Source organism: Oncorhynchus tshawytscha, linkage group LG04 (genome assembly GCF_018296145.1).
Source record: "Oncorhynchus tshawytscha isolate Ot180627B linkage group LG04, Otsh_v2.0, whole genome shotgun sequence".
Taxonomy (NCBI): domain Eukaryota; kingdom Metazoa; phylum Chordata; class Actinopteri; order Salmoniformes; family Salmonidae; genus Oncorhynchus; species Oncorhynchus tshawytscha.
The window spans coordinates 48,707,597-48,722,146 of NC_056432.1; the positions used below are offsets into that span (position 1 = coordinate 48,707,597).

The following is a 14,550-nucleotide window of genomic DNA, read 5'->3' on the forward strand; positions in this document are numbered from 1 at the left end:
AATTTCAAATGTTGCTACATAGGACTGGTTCGGTCACAAATGTTAATGAACATCAAACATATACCTACAATGCAGATTCCTTTACCTCTAGTGACTAATTTTAGGCTCACAAGTTGACAGTTCCCATGTGGATATTGCAGAGACAGAGTCAGAAAAACAATTTCACACATCAGCGAGCTAAATTATACAAAATACTAACTTCCATTGCATGGGGTCTGTCCATAGGCAGTTAAGCTCAATATCAGAAGGCTCCACTGCAGGGATAAATATGATTATTTCTAGCTAGATCTACAGTAGCTAACCAGTTCTAGCTATATTGCGGTCAGAGAAACCCAGCCCTCACTAAAAAGCTATCTAGCAAGACGCATATTGCTTTGCAAGCAACATTTACCATTAACTAGCTAGTGTTGGCAATACAATTATATCTAACACATATGAACTCAAAGCTTTAATATCTAGATGTGTTAGCTAGCTCGGTGAAAACTCTTGCTCGCAGGCAGTTTAAGAAAATATATTCTTCCTGTCACCCGCCAGGTAAAAAACACATTTTAAATTAATGTTATGATTATATTATCAAATAAAATGCCATTATCCATGAGAACGATTTTTGGCGCTGACACCTGCCCTTCTCCATCTGGAGAACTTTCAACATTGCAACAGCTGCTCTGTTAGTTGGAGGTGGGCTGGGGGCAGAGCTTAGAAGCATTTCAAATTGTGATTGACAGCTCAGGAGAAATATATTTCTAGGTTCATGTATCTCTTTTCGAAATAAACATAGCTAATATTAGTATGTTTAATAAATGGCAGGTAGCCTCAATAGTTGCATAATTAACTTTAAACTTTTGCATGCAAACCCCACTTTGGGAGCCTCATGCCAAGCTACCAGAGGTCAATAGACTCAACATTAAACAATTCAGCATGATACATTTTAATTAAATAGATTTTTTCACCACATATATACCATTTTATATACATTTTATGTGCTCAACTTCTATATTTAATGAATATATTCTGGAAATGTATGTTAACACATGTCGAATTGCCCTCATATATGTACACATATTATAATACATGAGTTTTCCATATGGGGAAACTATTAGTGTGTATAAGATACTACTGTAAAAAGCTGTATGAGCTATGGAATAGCAGTTTCCTGCACTTTGTAACACAGTAATGTAGCATTCCAGCAGCCTTACTCACCAACAGCTTTTTTTCTTTGTTTCTTTCTTTCAGAAACTCTGACTGCAACCTTTTTTCGTAAGGTAAGAGTTATAAATAAATGTGTGAATGACAGAGAGAGAGCGCGTGAGAGAGAAACTACAGTAAACTATTGCTCTCGTGAGACGTCAACCAACGACCACGTTACCTAAGTTCGCATGTCACAAAATTTGGATCTGATGAACGCACGTCCCAATGGAAAAAACTACAATGGAAAAGCATCCTATGCATCCAGTGTACTTGCCTAAGAGAAAAAGTTACCAGGCAGGACAATTCATTCGTTCAAGGCGACCTATATGCTGCTCCTTGATCTGCGCGGTGAGGTATGGGGGCTGTGCAGCTTTGTGAGCAAAAAGCCTTCAGCGCACGGAGGGCAATATAACGTGACGCAAGACTACTTTTTGGTTGAGTACCCAGTGAATCATCAATTCAATAATTCCAAGTTGACTGTACAAACATAACAGAATTCATAAACATTTACCGGTCCGAAGCTTTGGTGAGGTGGCTAACTTGGAGCTTTCATGTTCGTGAACTGCTGCTGTGCTGTGCTCCTGATTGAGCTCTCACCTTAAGTAGCCTAGGGTCTATACTTGGGTCTAGTGATCTCTCGTGGACGTTTGGAGCCTTTCCATACTGTAGATGTCACAACCAACGCCTCGACCACGCAAAATGGTAAGCTGCATCATCTGGATATATGTGCAACAAAAGTTCAGCATTCACTTTTTGATACCATTTATGTAAAGCAGCCTACGCATACAATTTGATAGATACGTTCGATGAATCCAACATATGCACCACGTAGAAGCACTGCCTCTGCAACGCAATGCAGCAAGGCAAAGGCAGCATTCCATTGGAAATTAATGTACTTCTGGTGTACCAAAACGCAAGAACACTGTTGGTGTGATCAAGGTGTAAGTGGGGTATGGGTGCATCCCAAAAATATCTCCTTTCTCCTGAAGTGTCCACCAGGTAAGTACTTTCCACAAATCTAAACACATTGGATTGGTGGAGGCAATTTGTGTTGTGTTGTGACAAGTTCGGGATGGTTAGGATGAGGAGCACGCAGATGAGCTTCCCTGAGACGGTTTCTGACAGTTTGTGCAGAAATTTTTCGGTTGTGCAAAGTTTCATCATCTGTCGCTGTAGCTGGTCTCAGACAATTCTGCAGGTGAAGAAGCCGGATGTGGTGGTGCTGGGCTGGAATGGTCAAACGTGGTCTGCGGTTGTGAGGTCAGTTGGACGTATTGCCAAATTCTCTAAAACAACGTTGGAGGTGGCTTATGGTAGAGAAAGGATCATTCAATTATCTGGCAACAGCTCTGGTGGACATTCCTGTAGGCAGCATGCAAATTTCACGCTCCCTCAAATCTTGAAAAATCTATGGCATTATGTTGTGTGACCAAACTGCACATTTTAGCTTCTTGATATGCCACACCTGTCAGGTGGTTGGATTATCTTGGCAAAGGATAAATGCTCACTATCAGGGATGTAAGCAAATTTGTGCACAACAATTTTGAGAAATGTGTTTTTTTGTGCATGTGGAACATTTCTGGAATCTTTTATTTCAGCTTATGAAACTCTTTAAATTATGTGTTTATATTTGTGTTCAGTGTACTTCATTACTGATTTCCCCCCTCTCTCTTTCTCTCTCTTACGAATATACACCGATAGGACCATTCACACAGTTCAGTCACTCAGCCATATCCAGTGGACATGATGCTATAAAGGTCCTGCACTACCACCTCCTACAACATCCTGATGAGAAGCATTAACCCTAGCCCCATGACTGTAAGTCTGCATATCTCTCTAACCCTGCTGCACCCTACTGTGCTGAGACAATATGACTCTAGAACAGTTTTACAGTAGTTTACTAATTGAATGCTCAACTGTGATTATTCTCTCTCTCAATTCAATTCAAAGGGGCTTTATTGGCATGGGAAACACATGTTAACATTGCCAAAGCAAGTGGAATAAACAATCACAAATTAACATTTAACTCTCCCTTTATCTCTTTCTCTCCCTCTCTTTCTCTCTCTGTCTTGACAATCCTCACAGTTCACTCACAGATGATACAGTTGAAGTCGGACGCTTACATACACCTTAGCCAACTAGATTTAAACTCAGTTTTTCCACAATTGCTGACATTTAATCCTAGTAAAAATTCCCTGTCTTAGGTCAATTAGGATTTAATTTAAGAATGTGAATTGTCAGAATAATAGTAGAGAATTATTTATTTCAGCTTTAATTTATTTTATCACATTCCCATTGGATCAGAAGTTTACATACACTCAATTAGTATTTGGTAGCATTGCCTTTAAATTGTTTAACTTGGGTCAAACGTTTCGGGTAGCCTTCCACAAGCTTCCCACAATAAGCTGGGTGAATTTGCCACCATGATGCTGCCACCCCCGTGCTTCACGGTTGGGATGGTGTTCTTCGGCTTGCAAGCCTTCCCCTTTTTCCTCCAAACATAACAATGGTCATTATGGCCAAACAGTTATATTTTTGTCTGGCTTTTTTATGGCGGGTTTGGAGCCGTGGCTTCTCCCTTGCTGAGCGGCCTTTCAGGTTCTGTCGATGTAGGACTCGTTTTACTGTGGATATAGATACTTTTGTACCTGTTTCCTCCAGCATCTTCACAAGGTCCTTTGCTGTTGTTCTGGGATTGATTTGCGCTTTTCACACTAATGTACTTTCATCTCTAGGAGACAGAACGCGTATGCTTTCTGAGCGGTATGACGGCTGCGTGGTCCCATGGTGTTTATACTTGTGTACTATTGTTTGTGCAAATGAACGTGGTACCTTCAGGCGTTTGGAAATTGCTCCCAAGGATGAACCAGACTTGTGGAGGTCCACAATTTTATTTCTGAGGTCTTGGCTGATTTATTTGGATTTTCCCATGATGTCAAGCAAAGAGGCACTGAGTTTGAAGGTAGGCCTTGAAATACATCCACAGATACACCTCTAATTGACTCAAATTATGTCAATTAGCCTATCAAATGCTTCTAAAGGCATTAAATCATTTTCTGGAATTTTCCAAGCTGTTTAAAGGCACAGTCAACTTAGTGTATGTAAACTTCTGACCCACTGGAATTGTGATACAGTGAATTATAAGTGAAATAATCTGTCTGTAAACAATTGTTTGAAAAATTACTTGCGTCATGCACAAAGTAGATGTCCTAACCGACTTGCCAAAACTATAGTTTGTTAACAAGAAATTTGTGGAGTGAAACAAAAAAACGAGTTTTAATGACTCCAACCTAAGTGTATGTAAACTTCCGACTTCAAACCTATGCATCTGTTCGCCACAGTTGAGTAAAAAGAAAATGGTAGGGGTGTGGATCAGAAAACCAGTCAGTATCTCTTGTGACAACCATGCAGCGTGACACATCTCCTTCGCATGGACTTGATCATGATTGTGGAATGTTGTCCCACTCTTTAATGGCTGTGTGAAGTTTCTTGATATTATGCGGGAACTGGAACACAATGCCTTACACGTTGATCCAGAGCATCCCAAACATGTTCAACGGGTGACATGTCTGGTGAGTATGCAGGCTATGGAAGAACTGGGACATTATCAGCGTACAGGAATTTCCTTGCTTGCTTGAGGTGATGGCGGCGGATAAATAGCATGACAATGGGCCTCAGAATCTCGTCACGGTACCCATGTGCTTTCAAATTGCCATCGATAAAATGCAATTGTGTTCGTTGTCCATAGCGTTGAAAAACTAGTTTTAATGACTCCAACCTTAGTGCATGTAAACTTCTGACTTCAACTGTATGTAGGCTGGTTGATGGCATCTGCAGGCCTGTTTGAGGGACAACTTGACAGAACATATCAGAATTATTGTACTTCAGCTGAGATCCTCCTCTCCTTCCCTGTCCTTTAAGAAAATACCCTTCTTTACACTTCCTATTAGGCATGATGCTATCAAAGTGTGTCTGTCCATTTCTCTCATGTCGTTTGGTATTATCTCTCTTTCTGTCCAGGATACATCAGAGGAAGTTGTCTTGCTGTTGGCACCAATTCCATCCTACTAAACTTTGTTCTCTCTTGTTCAACTGCCCAATTGCCCAATGTTTAAATTTGCTTCAAATATGTTTTTTACTGAAGGGTGACAGATGACACTTGTATGGAGGGCTGTGGGTGTGGGGGAGAGAATGGATGTAGATGGGTTTGGTTGAAGAAACTCCCTCTCCCCTACCTCCCTTCCTTCTCTTGATAGGGAATAAAAGTGAATGTTATTGCTGCATTTTACCTGTGACCCCAAATCAACTATTTTATGAGTCACAAGCTAAGACAAAAACACACATATATATATATATATATATATATATTACTTTATTTACACATCTATTCACTACTGGCCAAATGCAGTCACCTATCTCTTCAGACAGCATTTCCAGTTTTTAGGACTGTTTAAAAAATCTAAGGTAAACCACTTTATATTTGCCATAATAATAATATTCGGGAATCAAACCCACCCACCAGGCATTACAAGCACCATAATCTACCAACTGAACAACAATGGACCACTTTGGATTAAGCTTAAAAAATGTGATAGACTGTATTATTATGCTTATGTGTTGGTACTGTATGTACAATGAGGAATCGAATATTCTTCAATCTGTCATGGGTTGAAGTTACCACTATTAACTATTAATCCTGTGCCAAGTCTCATATATGGCTGAATTGTAGTGTATTTAAAGAATATGCCTTGTGTTGTACAATTCTTATACTCTAGATGGCAGTAACGTGCTACCACCTTCAAAGAGGTCTGTAAGAGTTTTTCTATTCGCCCTTCAAGTACTGAGCAAATGTCCAAATTAATGAATTCTCTGAATTTGCATTGCGAATGTTGCTTTTATTGATACTAGATATGACTGGTTGTGATCCAGTCCCATATGGAACATGTGACATGCAAAGTTCAATTGGGTAATGTCACACATTTTTAGCAAAAAAAAAACGCTGTTTTTTTTTTTGGGGGTGCTTTCCTGTTTTGCATGTTATTGTGGCATTAACATGTGTCACATATCAGATTGCAAACTATGTAAAAATTAATATATATATAATTGTGTTAACTTGTGTTGCAACACTTTTCCATGCTAAATTTTTTTGCATTCAGATCACAGTACGCATGGTAGCTTGTGTCAAATATAGTGGGGTGCCCTAAAACAGCCAAAATCAAGCTCTCTTTCAAGTTGCGTGACTCAGTGAGTCAGTGATTCCACAGTTTGTTTGCACGAGTCTTAAGAAGCATATTTGCTATTTTGTTCGTCTCCTGTATTTTATTTTAGGGTGGGTTGGGTTAGGGCTTTGCTGCATTGTCATGTATGTTTGTTTATTAAAAATAAATGTATACTTTCCCGCAAATATCTCATTGAATTTGTCCAAGAATATTAATCTTTAATTTTGACCTAATGTTGCTCATTCATTATATTGTTTTAGGGCCAGATTCAAACCGTAACGCTGAGGTTCCACGCTATAGTATGATTGAAATGTAATGGCAATGTTCTCTGTTCGTGGAGACTGCATTCATGGTAAAACATGCATGTCAGCTCAATTGAAAATTACCATTAAAAATCAAGCTCGCTATAGCGCTGAACTTCAGCAATACGGATTGAATTGAGTCCTTAACCTTTTAGGAAGTGATGACATTATTTGTTGTAATTGCTCCTGATAACGGCATTCTCTGGTTTAGTGCATGCTGTCACATCAGTCCCAAGCTGTTGCAGTTGTCAGGAGTCGCATGTGTTGTCTTTCAGTTCATGAAATTAAAGATCCTTCTAGATCTCCTTAGGAGTTTATTCAGTGCTGTCTCAAATACAAAAATAGCCATCTCTCCATCAGACTCTAACATGAAGACATTCAACAAAGAGAAAAAACTTTAATTCATCATCATTCAGAAATGATTCCAAACAAACACACAGAAGAGATTCAACATATCTGTTTACAAGGTTATTTATACACCAGTATTCACAACATGAAACAAAATAGTTACTAGTATCTTTATCCACACAATCTCCAAGTAATTAACTTGCCTTGCAAGTAGCTCAGTGGGCTAACACAGTATTGAGTCACACAGACTACCTGGGTTCAATACCCTGGTAGTTACATACAGTTTAATGTGCATCTCGGCTGTGTGCCTACTGTACCTACTAAAGGCTCTAGGAGAGATGAGTAAGATTGCTGAGAAAAGAGAGAAGGAGATACTGGAGAAATTAAAGCACACTTGACAAAACATGTTAGAAAATATAGCCAAAATATGAATTAATACTAATCTCAGAGATTAAACATTTCACCTCAACAAGAACACACTCAGTCAAATTCACAAGAGAAATAAAACAGCAATAATTGAGCGATAGATATTGACTATTGCTCTGATTGTTTTTCCTATTTATAAAATATTTTTCCTATTACCTTCAAGATTTGCACTTTCTTTCAAATCTATACTACTGAAGCAACTACAGTTCTTCCTCTCACTCCTGTCTCTTTCATCACTGAGTCAGTGAATGTCCTGATACAGCTGTAGCCACCACCCTCATCGGGGAGAGTCCAGAGAGATTGGCTATTTATTCCATTAAAAGTGTTGCTATCACTGTTCTAGCTTTATAAAATTTGATTTCTATTAAATCCATGGGTACTTATGATCACATATCTTGCATTGAGAAGTTCTGGTGCTTGGCTAGCTATGCTTGGCAAAGTCGGCCACCTCCAGGGCCATGCTGACTTTCAGGCTGCCTGGCTGCTCCATGCCCAGGACAGGGTGGCATGGCTGGGTGAAGCAGTGGGCGAGGGTCCCGAGCAGCTGGCCGCGCTGGGTGTTATAGAAGGACAGACGGCCTTGCTTGTAGTCTAGCAGTGTGCCAATATGAGAGGGCACCTCCCCCACGAACACATCTGACTGAACACTGCCGTGGAGCAGCTCAAACCGACAACTAGAGAAAGACGTGAGGGAATAAGAGTGAGGGAGTGAGAAAAAAAACATTGAGATAATTTCACTGTCAGTTAGCATTACGCAGCACTGTTTTAGTACCATATCAGTAGAGGTTGCATTTTAAAAACGCAGCAGCAATGGTTTTCGATGGGTGGGGGGTGGGGGGTAGTACGTAGTGGGAGGGCCGTTGTGATGCTCTGTTTTTCCATCAGAAAAGTTGCGTTTCCGTCAAACAATTGAAAACGTAGAACACTGTTTTTACCTAATCACTTCTCCTTACCACTACGCCCTCAGAGCAGGCATATCGCTTGTTCAACACGTACCTGTGTTTTAGTTTCAATGTGATTGCAATGTAAAAATGGGCTCCATTTCACCTTATTTTACCAGGGAAGACATATTGAGACCTAGGTCTCCTTTTCAAATGAGCCCTGCACAATACAACACATAAATACACTATATACAGTACCAGTCAAAAGTTTGGACACACCTACTAATTGAAGGGTTTATCTTTATTTTGACTATTTTCTACATTGTAGAATAGTGAAGACATCAAAACTATGAAATAACACATAATTATGTAGTAACCGAAAAAGTGCTAAACAAATCAAAATATATGTTATATTTGAGATTTTTCAAAGTAGCCACCCTTTGCCTTGATGACAGCTTTGCACACTCTTGGCATTATCTCAACCAGCTTCATGGAGGTAGTCACCTGGAATTTCAATTAACAGGTATGCATTGTTAAAAGTTAATTTGTGGAATTTCTTTCCTTCTTAATGTGTTTGAGCCGATCAGTTGTGTTGTGACAAGGTAGGGGTGGTATACAGAAGATATCCCTATTTGGTAAAAGACCAAGTCCATATAATGGCAAGAACAGCTCAAATAAGCAAAGAGGACTGACCGTCCATCATTACTTTAAAGACATGAAGCTCAGTCAATCTCAGTCAATCTGGAAAGTTTTCTTCAAGTGCAGTTGGTAAAAACCATCAAGTACTATGATGAAACTGGCTCTCACGAGAACCACCACAGGGAAGGAAGAACCAGATTTACATCTGCTGCAGAGGATAAGTTCATTAAGAGTTACCAGCCTCAGAAATCAGGAATTAACTGCACCTTAGATTGCAGCCCAAATAAATGCTTCACAGAGTTCATGGAACACACACAATCTCAACATCAACTGTTCAGAGAATCAGGCCTTCATGGTCAAATTGCTGCAAGGAAAACACTACTAAAAGGACACCAATAAGAAGTGACTTGCTTGGGCCAAGAAACACGAGCAATGGACATTAGATCTGGGGAAATCTGTCCTTTGGTGTGATAAGTCCAAATTTGAGATTTTTGGTTCCAACCACCATGTCTTTGTGAGACACAGAGTAGGTGAACGGATGATCTCCGCATGTGTGGTTCCCAGCTTGAAGCATGGAGGAAGTGTGGTGGTGCTTTGCTGGTGACACTGCTTTATTTAGAATATACAGCACACTTAACCAGCATGGCTACCGCAGCATTCTGCAGTGATACGCAATCCCATCTGGTTTGCACTTAGTGGGACTATCATTTGTTTTTCAACAGGACAATGACTCAAAACACACCTCCAGACTGTGTAAGGGCTATTTGACCAAGAAGGAGAGTGATGGAGGGCTGCATCAGATGACTTGGCCTCCACAATCACCCGACCTCAAAAAAATTTAGATGGTTTGGGATGAGTTAGACTGCAGAGTAAAGGAAAAGCAGCCAACAAGTGCTTAGCATATGTGTGAACACCTTCAAGACTGTTGGAAAAGCATTCCAGGTGACTGGTTTAAGCTGGTTGAAAGAATGCCAAGAGTGTGCAAAGCTGTCATCAAGGCAAAGGGTTGCTACCTTGAAGAATATCAAATATAAAATATATTTTGATTTACAATGGAAAGCATAGGGGCATATCCAAATCCAGCTCCCAGATTACAATTCCTATGGCTTCCACTAGATGTCAAAAGTCTTTGTTCAAGGTTTCAGGCTTGTTTCTTCCAAAACGATGAAGGATTATGAGTTTTAATACTGGTACTTAGAGTTGGAAATCAGTCTGTGTGCGTGCGCATCTGCTAATATTTTCCTATTGAACATACTTCTTTCCATATGAAATATTATACAGTGCCTTGCGAAAGTATTCGGCCCCCTTGAACTTTGCAACCTTTTGCCACATTTCAGGCTTCAAACATAAAGATATAAAACTGTATTTTTTTGTGAAGAATCAACAACAAGTGGGACACAATCATGAAAACTGATAGAGACATACCCCAAGCGACTTACAGTTGTAATCGCAGCAAAAGGTGGCGCTACAAAGTATTAACTTAAGGGGGCTGAATAATTTTGCACGCCCAATTTTTCAGTTTTTGATTTGTTAAAAAAGTTTGAAATATCCAATAAATGTCGTTCCACTTCATGATTGTGTCCCACTTGTTGTTGATTCTTCACAAAAAAAATACAGTTTTATATCTTTATGTTTGAAGCCTGAAATGTGGCAAAAGGTCGCAAAGTTCAAGGGGGCCGAATACTTTCTCAAGGCACTATAGTTTAACTACATTTTAGGGTACCTGAGGAAAACATAGAAATATATTTTCACTTGTTTTAACAAGATTTAGCGATAGCTTTTTGGATTCTTTTCTCTGCATGTTGAACGACTGGATTACTCAAAATCGATGGCGCCAACTAAACTGACTTTTGGGGATATAAAGAAGGATTTTATCTAACAAGTGTGATGAAAACCTACTCCAGAGCGCTCAGAACCTCAGATTGGGGCAAAGGTTCACCTTCCAGCAGGACAACGTCCCGAAGCACACAGCCAAGACAATGCAGGAATGGCCTCGGGACAAGTCTCCAAATGTCATTGAGTGGCCCAGCCAGAGCCCAGACTTGAATCCGATCAAACATCTCTTGCGAGACCTGAGATAAGAATGGGAGACACGGGCCTCCAGAGTGTTGCAGCAGTCTAAGGCACTGCATCACAGCCGGGTATGATCCCAGGCTGTGTCACAGCCAACCGTGACCAGGAGACCCATGAGGCGGCATACAATTGACCAAGCATTGTCCAGGTTAGGGGAGGGATTTCCTTTTTTCATCATGCTCTGACTACTTGTGGCGGGCCGGGTGCCTGCAAGCTGACTTCGGTCGCCAGCTGGACGGTGTTTCCTCCGAACACATTTGTGCTTCCGGGTTAAGCGAGCAGTGTGTCAAGAAGCAGTGTGGCTTGGCAGGGTAGTGTTTCGGAGGACCCATGACTCTTGACCTTCACCTCTCGAGTCCATACGGGAGTTGCAGCGATGGGACAAGACTTTTAACTCCAATTGGATCTCACGAAATTGGGGTAGAAATAATGTGAGAAACTTCTCAAATACAGGTGTGCCAAGCTTGTAGCATCATACCCATGAATACTCAATGCTGTAATCGCTGCCAAAGGTGCTTGGGCCAAATCAAGGCCAGACTAAATCTGAACCAAAAATGACGCCTATGATTGGTTCAGATTTGGTCCGACCAGAAATCAAATTCCGTGGATGAGATTCCCTAAAAACAAGCCACTTCGCTATAGCTATGTCTTCTTCATAGCAGGTTAGGAGACTTAGGGCTAGGCGTCCCACTAGCGGGGCACCTGTCGACATCTTCCGGTGAAACTGGAGGGCGCACAATTCAAATAAATAATCATACAAATTATGGATATTAAACATTTGGGTACATACTAGTGATGATAGTCGGGAAGGTTGGTGTGGGCAACGATCGGTTGAAGAGCATGCATTTAGTTTTACTAGCATTTAAGAGCAGTTAGAGGCCACGGAATGAGTGTTGTATGGCATTGAAGCTCGTCTGGAGGTTTGTTAGCACAGTGTCCAAAGGGCCAGAGGTATACAGAATGGTGTCGTCTGCATAGAGGTGGATCAAAGAATCACCCGCAGCGAGAGCGACATCATTGATATATACAGAGAAGAGTCGGCCCGAGAATTTAACCCTGTGGCACCCCCATAGACTGCCAGAGGTCCGGACAATAGACCTTCCAATTTGACACACTGAACTCTATCAGAGAAGTAGTTGGTGAACCAGGAAAGGCAGTTATTTGAGAAACCAAGGTAATTAATTCACATATGGTGTCCAGGGCACAGCTGGGGGCTGAGGGGGGTCTATGACCTCCACATCACCAGAGGAAGAGAAGAATAAGGGTATGGCTAAAGGCTATAAGAACTAGTCGTCTAGTGCGTTGGGGACAGAGAATAAAAAAGAGCAGATTTCTGGGCGTGGTAAAATAGATTCAGGGCATAATGTACAGACAATGGTATGGTAGGATGTGAGTACAGTGGAGGTAAACCTAGGTGTTGAGTGACGATGAGAGATGCTTAAGGACAACAAATTCAAGGTGTTGGAGTGGTCCTCACACAGCCCTGACCTCAATTCTATAGACAATTCAATTAAAATACTAATTGAGTGTATGTAAACTTCTGACCCACTGGGAATGTGATGAAAGAAATAAAATATGAAATAAATAATTATCTACTATTATTCTGACATTTCACATTCTTAAAATAATGTGGTGATCCTAACTGACCTAAAATAGGGAATTTTTACTAGGATTAAATGTCAGGAATTGTGAAAAAAATAGTTTAAATGCATTTGGCTAAGGTGTATGTAAACTTCCGACTTCAACTGTATACTGTTTTTGCATTAGGATTACACACCCGATTCAGAGGGGCTGGCCCACCTCTGTCCAGTGTCTGTTCTTTTGCCCATCTTAGTCTTTTATTTTTATTGGCCAGTCTGAGATATGGCTTTGCCTTTGCAACTCTGCCCAGAAGGCCAAGTGTTGTTTCCTACCTTCACCACCTGGGGGTGACCCATCAGGAAGTCCAGAACCCAGTTGCACAGGGCAGGATTCAGACCCAGATGGTGTTAACACGTTTAAATGTCTTACTCACATCGGCCACGGAGAAGGAGAGCCCAACAGTCCTAGGTAACGGGCCACGTCGGTTGCACGGTGTTATCCTCAGAGCGGGTGAAGGTGTTTAGCTCGTCCGGAAGCAAGACGTGTCGGCGATGTGGCTTGTTGTTTTCCTTTTATAGTCCGTGATCGTCTTTTGACCCTGCCGTTGAATTGCGACTTCACCTTCTCTATACTGATGTTTTGCCTGTTTGATTGCATTGCAGAGTGAATAACTGTTTGTATTCTGCCATATTCTCAGTCACCTTCCCATGGTTAAATGCGGTGGTTTGCGTTTTCAGATTTGCGCGAATGCTGCCATCTGTCCACGGTTTCTGGTTAGGGTAGGTTTTAATAGTCAGAGGGTATGACATCTCCTATACACTTCCTGATAAACTCAGTCACTGTTTCAGTGTATTAATTTAAATAATTTTTTGAACATATCCCCGTTCACCTCATCAAAACAATCCTGAGCGTTGAATTCCGATTGGTCAGACCAGCGTTGAAAAGTACGAAGCACGGGTACTTCCAGTTTGAGTTTCTGCCTAAAGGAAGGGAGCCGCAAAATGGAGTCGTGGTCAGATTTGCCAAACGGAGGGCAGAGGAGGGCCTTGTAAGCATCCCAGAAGTTTGAATAGCAGTGGTCGAATGTTTTACCCGTGTGAGTACAACAATCGATATGTTGGTAGAACTTCAGCAGCCTCGTCCTCAAAATCCCCAGCTACAATAAATGCAGCCTCAGGATATGTGGTTTCCAGTTTGCATAAAGTCCAGTGAAGTTCTTTGAGGGCTGTTGTGGTATTGGCTTGAGTGGGGATATAAACGCTATGACCGAGGAGAATTCTCTTGGGGGATAATACGGTCTGCATTTTTTTGTGAAATATTTTAGGTTGGGTGAACAAAAGGACATGAGTTCATGTATTACAATTACACCATCGTTAATCATGAAACACACACCTCCGCCTTTCTGCTTCCCGGAGAGATATTTATTCCTGTTGTCGTAGCTGAATCTAAATGAGTTTTTATTTTCATAATATGTTTGTGGGGGAAAAAGTCACTTGGGGCCCAGAGAGGGGAGAGGTCAGGATTGTCTTAATATGTGAATATTTGTTAAACCATGTGAAGGGCTACACAATGTCTACTCCAGTCATTCCCTCCTTTTCCCATTGGAGGGAGGAGTACGGCAGTGTCTGGAACCATTGTATGTCCCCTCCGATGTTGAAACGTATCTTTCATAGTATATGACCTAGAAGCTCACTCCTCTCAGAGAACTTGTCCAGGGGTGGGTTGTATTTGAGATGGGAGTATCTAGAATTGACAATTGATATATGCCATTGGATGAGGTAATGTTTCGGTAATAGGAAGTACCAAGAATGAGAAGTAGAACCTCGTCTTAGAGATCAAACTGAACGATAATTTATAGCTAATGCTATCTGGCTATGGGATTACTCTTCTTTC

General features: G+C 41.0%; 1 protein-coding gene and 1 long non-coding RNA gene across 2 annotated transcripts in view; one reads left to right on the forward strand and one right to left on the reverse strand.

Annotated features, from left to right (window-relative positions):
- Window positions 1-1,317: 1,317 nt before the first annotated feature.
- LOC121846370 lies at window positions 1,318-6,193 on the forward strand. The gene is made up of 3 exons (XR_006083247.1): window positions 1,318-1,890; window positions 2,890-3,006; window positions 5,209-6,193. It is a non-coding gene; the product is annotated as an uncharacterized LOC121846370 (long non-coding RNA).
- An 893-nt stretch (window positions 6,194-7,086) lies between these two features.
- cmya5 (cardiomyopathy associated 5) overlaps window positions 7,087-14,550 on the reverse strand; it is a 63,711-nt gene continuing 56,247 nt past the window's right edge. The window contains exon 14 of the mRNA XM_042320177.1: window positions 7,087-8,157. Within this exon, the coding sequence (XP_042176111.1) occupies window positions 7,905-8,157 (253 nt within the window). The 3' untranslated portion in view covers window positions 7,087-7,904. The remainder of the gene's footprint in view (window positions 8,158-14,550) is intronic.